The sequence below is a fragment of the Microtus ochrogaster genome, chromosome 17, assembly GCF_000317375.1.
Source record: "Microtus ochrogaster isolate Prairie Vole_2 chromosome 17, MicOch1.0, whole genome shotgun sequence".
In the NCBI taxonomy this organism is placed as follows: domain Eukaryota; kingdom Metazoa; phylum Chordata; class Mammalia; order Rodentia; family Cricetidae; genus Microtus; species Microtus ochrogaster.
This window is the reverse complement of record NC_022019.1, coordinates 21,358,539-21,363,924: the sequence shown is the minus strand read 5'-3', so window position 1 is coordinate 21,363,924 and position 5,386 is coordinate 21,358,539. Positions and strand designations below refer to the sequence as shown.

The 5,386-nt window shown below is 46.4% G+C and overlaps 1 protein-coding gene across 1 annotated transcript in view; it reads left to right on the top strand.

Annotated features, from left to right (window-relative positions):
- Gtf2f2 (general transcription factor IIF subunit 2) overlaps positions 1-4,828 on the top strand; it is a 123,118-nt gene extending 118,290 nt beyond the window's left edge. The window contains exon 8 of the mRNA XM_005355628.2: positions 4,110-4,828. Coding sequence (XP_005355685.1) covers positions 4,110-4,229 — 120 coding nt within the window. The 3' untranslated portion in view covers positions 4,230-4,828. The remainder of the gene's footprint in view (positions 1-4,109) is intronic.
- The last annotated feature ends 558 nt before the right edge of the window (positions 4,829-5,386 follow it).

The window sequence follows — 5,386 nt, the reverse complement described above, 5'->3', positions numbered from 1 at the left end:
GCTCTGTAGACCAGGCTGGTCTCGAACTCACAGAGATCCGCCTGCCTCTGCCTCCCGAGTGCTGGGATTAAAGGCGTGTGCCACCACCGCCCGGCAGCACGGCTTTTTTTAACGAATGTCACACTCAACTTCAGGTAGTGCAGCTCACTCAGGTTTGCTCTCCAGCTGGTCACCACCTACTGTCACGAGTAGTGCACCGGCGTCTGTGATGTACATGGAGGCCTGGCACATGTTTAAAGATGAGGGAAACCGGTAGAGAATACACCCCTTGAGTCAGTCTAAGCACAGAGACTCGAAACTGGGTTTTTAGAGAAACTTTAAAGGAGGATGGCCTGTCGTGGAAGGATGGGCAGTGTGGAATGCAGTTCTGTGGTTGAGGTGGCTGCTGAGGAAAACTGCTCTGCAGAAGTGGCATTGAAGCCTAAGTGCAAAGGATGAAAGGTTGAGATGAGGGACGGGTAAGCACTCCAAGGAGCAGGTACCTAGCATGGAGAACTCAGAAGCATGTAGCCAGAGAATGGCAAGTGGGCAGGAAGGCTAGCCAGAGTGGGTGCCCCTGGAGGAATTTGAGAAGAGACTTGCAGGCCAGGAGACATCTTTGAAACACCTCACCGTTGTCTGTGGTGCTGCCTAGTTTTATATCAACTTGGCAGAAGCTGGAGTCTTCTGAAAGGAGGGACCCTCAATTGTAGTGAGCTGCGTGGAGCCACATCTGATAATCAGCTCCTAATTATGGCTAAGACCTGACTTATGCTGTGATCACGCAATGATTGTCAGCTGCTTGCATATGCGTGAACCTATGGGCAGTGCCCACCTGGCAATCCGGGGTTGGCAGCCCATGCCTACTTAAGGGCTGGGAGAGGTTTGCCCGAGAGAGGGGAAGAGAGAGAGAGAGATACAATTGTTTAAAAGGGTCCTGAATAAACTGCTAGCAAGAAGAGCTCCGGGTGCCGCGTCTTCTTAGCAGGTCGAGGTAGAGACGCAACACTCAATTGAGAAAGTCTCTGTAAGATCCAGCTGTAGGGCATTTTCTTAATTAGTGCTTGATGTGTTTAGGTAGAGCTTTTTGTCATGGCCTCTGGCTCCCCAATAAACACACAGAGACTTAATTCTAAATGCTCAGCCTATATCTTAAACTTGTTCTAACTGGCTCTTACAACTTAAATTAACCCATATTTTTTATCTTAAAAGTTCTACATGTTTGTTTGGCTCATGGTTAGTTATCTCATTTTCCATACATCCTACTTCCTCTGTTGGGCTCCCAACTCCTCTGACTCCGCCCTTCTTCATCCCAGCATTCTCTCTGCCCCAAAAATTGATCCACAGCAAATGTAGGAAGGCCCAGCCCATTGTGGGTGGTGCCATCCCTGGACTGGTTGGTCCTGGGCTTTGTAAGAGAGCAGGCCGAGCAAGCTATGAGGAGCAAGCCAGTAAGCAGTACCCCTCAACGGCCTCTGCATTGGCTCCTGTCTCCAGGTTCCTGCCCCTTCTGAATTTCTGTCCTTACTTCCTTTGGTGATGGACTAAGATGTGGAAGGGTAAGTCACATAAACCCTTTCCTCCCCGAGTTGCTTTGGTCATGTTTCATCACAGCCATAATAACTAGCTAGAATCTCTAGCTACATCTCCCTTTGGGATTTTCCTGAACATGCTTTTCCCTGTAGCTACTATTTCCTCACCAAACGCTTGCCTACTCCCTTGCCAAGCCCTTTCGTTTGGTTGGAGTAAAGTGTCTTGTGATTTGAAACATCCTAAAGACGAAGGAGATCTGAAAGCACCACCGTGCAGAGTTGTAGTCTGGTTCAGTGTCATGGTTCTGATTCTGCTTTGTTACTGACCAGGTCGGTAGGCAGTGCTGTCTTGTCCCCTTATTGTCACAATAAGTTCATGTACAACTGCATTGCCAAATGAAGGGGACAGCATGAGAACAACCAGTTGGTCGTTTTGGTTGTGAGCCTCTCACGGCTGAGCCAGCTCTCCATCCCTGTGCAGACATCCTTTCCATTCCATGCTGGACCCTTCCCTGGTTTTCTGTCTTCTTGGCCTAGGTTATAGGTAGGTGCACAACCTGCAGTCAAGAGCTGCTTTCCTCTGCCCCTAAACTGCTCCTGGTGCTTGCTGTTTGCGTGTGACCCCACTGTGCTGCATCTCCAACTGTGCCATTGTTTGTGCAGCAGCAGCATCCTAGCAGCCTCACAATAAACCATTCTCTGGAATCCTACAAAGATGTCATTCTTGGCACCTAAACTCAGATCATTTGTGCCTAACCCTTCATTCTCCATTTATGAATCCAGTTAATTAGAAAGTAGTTTATGAACAGTGTCCCATTTTTCAAGTGTAATTTGAAACAGCAGGTGGCAGACGTGCACATCACCTGCATGCCCAAGCCTTTATGCTTACTCATGCACACTCAATTCCTTTAGCAAAGCCAACTATAGAAGGTGTGGGAAGCAGGCAAGCCGCCTGGGGGAACCCAGGACTCGGTTGGTTCATTGCTGCCCCCTGCTGGGGCCTGTTTGCTTGGATGGGAAGGCTGTCCAGGAGACAGATGCTAGCCTTCTGAGGACCTTCACGAGCTCTAGTTTTCTGCTGTTAAATTTCTAAGTGGCAGCTTACCCCTGACTTAATGAATTGTGCTGCCTTATTCCAAATCAGCCTGGATAGGAATTCGACTGTTTGGTAACCTGCAGTGCCCCGCACTGGTTCAGAAAACAAAGGCTAACAAAGATCCTAGAGTGCCAGAGCGGCAGCAGCCTTAAAGCGGATAGGGTGGAGCTTCTGAGTAGTTGGATGAATCTGCTAGGGGCTGGGCCAAAGGCAGACTTCTCTTGCCTGTCGTGGTGGAACATATCTGTAAAACCGCCACTCTCAGGAAAACAGAGGAAGGAAGACAGGAGATTTGAGGGTCAGCCTACACAGCTTAAGGAGACCTTGCCCCAAAAAGCAAGGACAAGTCTGGGTGTGGTGACACTCTGGAAACTGAGACAGGCAGATCTCTGCTAGTTTAGGGCCAGTCTGGTCTACATTTGCAGGTATATAGTCAGACCCTGTTTGTAAGGGGAGGGAGCATAGTGGCATATACCTTTAATCCCAGTACTCTGAAAGCAGAAATTGGTGGGTTTCTGTGAGTTTGAAGCTAGCTGAGCATACGCACACACTGGGGCTTGCTAAAGATCCACACACAGTGTGGTTTGGATAGTATTGTACACAGTGCAAACATTATCTAGGCAGGAGCCCCTCAACCATTAGTAATTGGTTTTTCTGTAGCAGAACACATCACTTGTGAATAATTAACTTCTTTCTCTTCTTAGGAACTACTGTAATTTGTATTGGTCAGTTTATAGTGGATGCTTCAGTGGGCTTTGGCAAACAGGCTGGGTTTTGTAGTACACTTAGTACAGTCATAATTTCCATGACTCCAGTAATCATTTGGTAAGCAGTTCTCAGAGATATAAATAGTAAGCCGAGCATAAGGAGCCTGGGCCCTCATAGCTTCAGTATTCTCCGTGTTAGTTCTTCGTCTTCTCCCTGCTTCAGCAGGCTCGGGCAATGCACAGATCATACCTGTCCTTACTCTACAGGAAACGGTGTTCTGGAACTCAGAGTTTAGAGCCATCTCAGTTGGGTGGGTGTGGCTCTCAGTTTTAATCCCAGCACTCAGGAAGCTCATGGAACCCTGGGAGTTGAGACCTGTCTGGCTTACCTATGGGGTCTGGACCAGTCAAGACTGCATGATGAGATCCAGTCTTTAAAAGAAGAAGTGGGAATTTTAGATGCTTGTCATCTGCTTGTTTCCTGACTGTGACATCCCATCCCTACAGTATGTGTCATTTGTGTGTGTGCTCCTAAACCGCTGAATGCAATCTGGACTGAGTCCTTTAAGCCCCTGAAGTCACCACTTATGTGTGTTTCCTCTAACTCATTTTCTTTATTCAGGATACACATGATTGTGTGCATGGGGTGTGCCTTACAGAGCTGTTGAACCTCTTCATAGGAAACCCCACTTGGGTTTAAGAAGCATAATTTCTGTTTCTTGTATTTAGTGTATTTCATTTTAAGTTTTATTTTCTGCCTTGATGATCTCCTCTGTGGCACTTTTTGTTTTTTAGGGATACCTGAAAGAAATATTAAAAGAAATCGGCATTCAGAATGTAAAAGGGATTCACAAGAATACATGGGAGCTGAAGCCAGAATACAGGCATTACCAAGCAGAAGAGAAGAGTGACTAAAGAGCTGGCACAGTTAAGGGTTGCCATAGGCCAGCGGCTCACACCACGTGCTGACCGCCTGCAGCGACAACTGGGAGACAACAGTCCTGCAGCTCCTCAATAAACTGTTAAAGCTGGAAGTCCATAGTGGTTATTAAGTGCTTTTTGAAGAGAAAGATGTTATTGACAGACTAAACTTGTGTTAACTATAGTATTCAGCTGGGCATGCTAGCGCATGCATGTGTCCAACACCCAGGAGGCTGAGACAGGAAGATGATGCTGGAATACACAGCAAGACCTTCTCCCACAAAAGAAAAATGTTTTCATGGTATGGATAGGGGTTTGGGAATTAAAACTGCTTTTGTTTTTAGGGTTAACTTTTCAAGAATAAGTAGGATATTTCCTCAATGAAAATTGTATCTCTGCAGAACTTACCTAACTTAAGATCCAAAAGGAAGGAGAAAAGATGGGTTGGGATGGGGGGACAATCAACTACAGAAACTGTTCAAGGACCACAGAATCCAAGTTCCTTTTTCTGAAACTGAAGAATTTGTCTCCTCAGAAGTAATGTTCACCTTCAAGCATACATTAATAAAGGGACCTGTTCACTTTGTACTGAATGGCAACTTTTATCACTGGCTTATTTTACCCTTAGGATATTGGAAAGAGAAACAGTCAAAACTGGATGTTAATGTTCCTTTTGTTTACTTTTAAAATAAGAAAATCTAGGCTGAGAGTGGTTATGGGCGCACACTGATCTTGCAGAGGACGGGAGGTTGGTTCTCAAGACTCTAATCTTAGAGTGGCTCACAGCTGCCTTTAACCCCAGCTCCAAAGGATCTGTGATCCTCAGGCATGAACACATACATTCTCACAGACACATAAATGAAAAACATTTTTTTAAAGATTTATTTATTTATTATATATACAGTATTCTGGCATGGAGGGTACCAGATCTCATTACAGGTGATTGTGAGCCACCATGTGGTTGCTGGGAATTGAACTCAGGACCTCTGGAAGAGCAGTCAGTACTCCCAACCTCTGAGCCATCCCTCCAGCCCCTGGTCTGAGAATTTTACTTCCCATTTTGCAGACAAGGACTGACCCTTGGCTTTCCTATTCCATTGCCAACAGTTGGGGCCAGAGGGTGGAGCAGCTGAGGTAGGCACCGTTTCCTA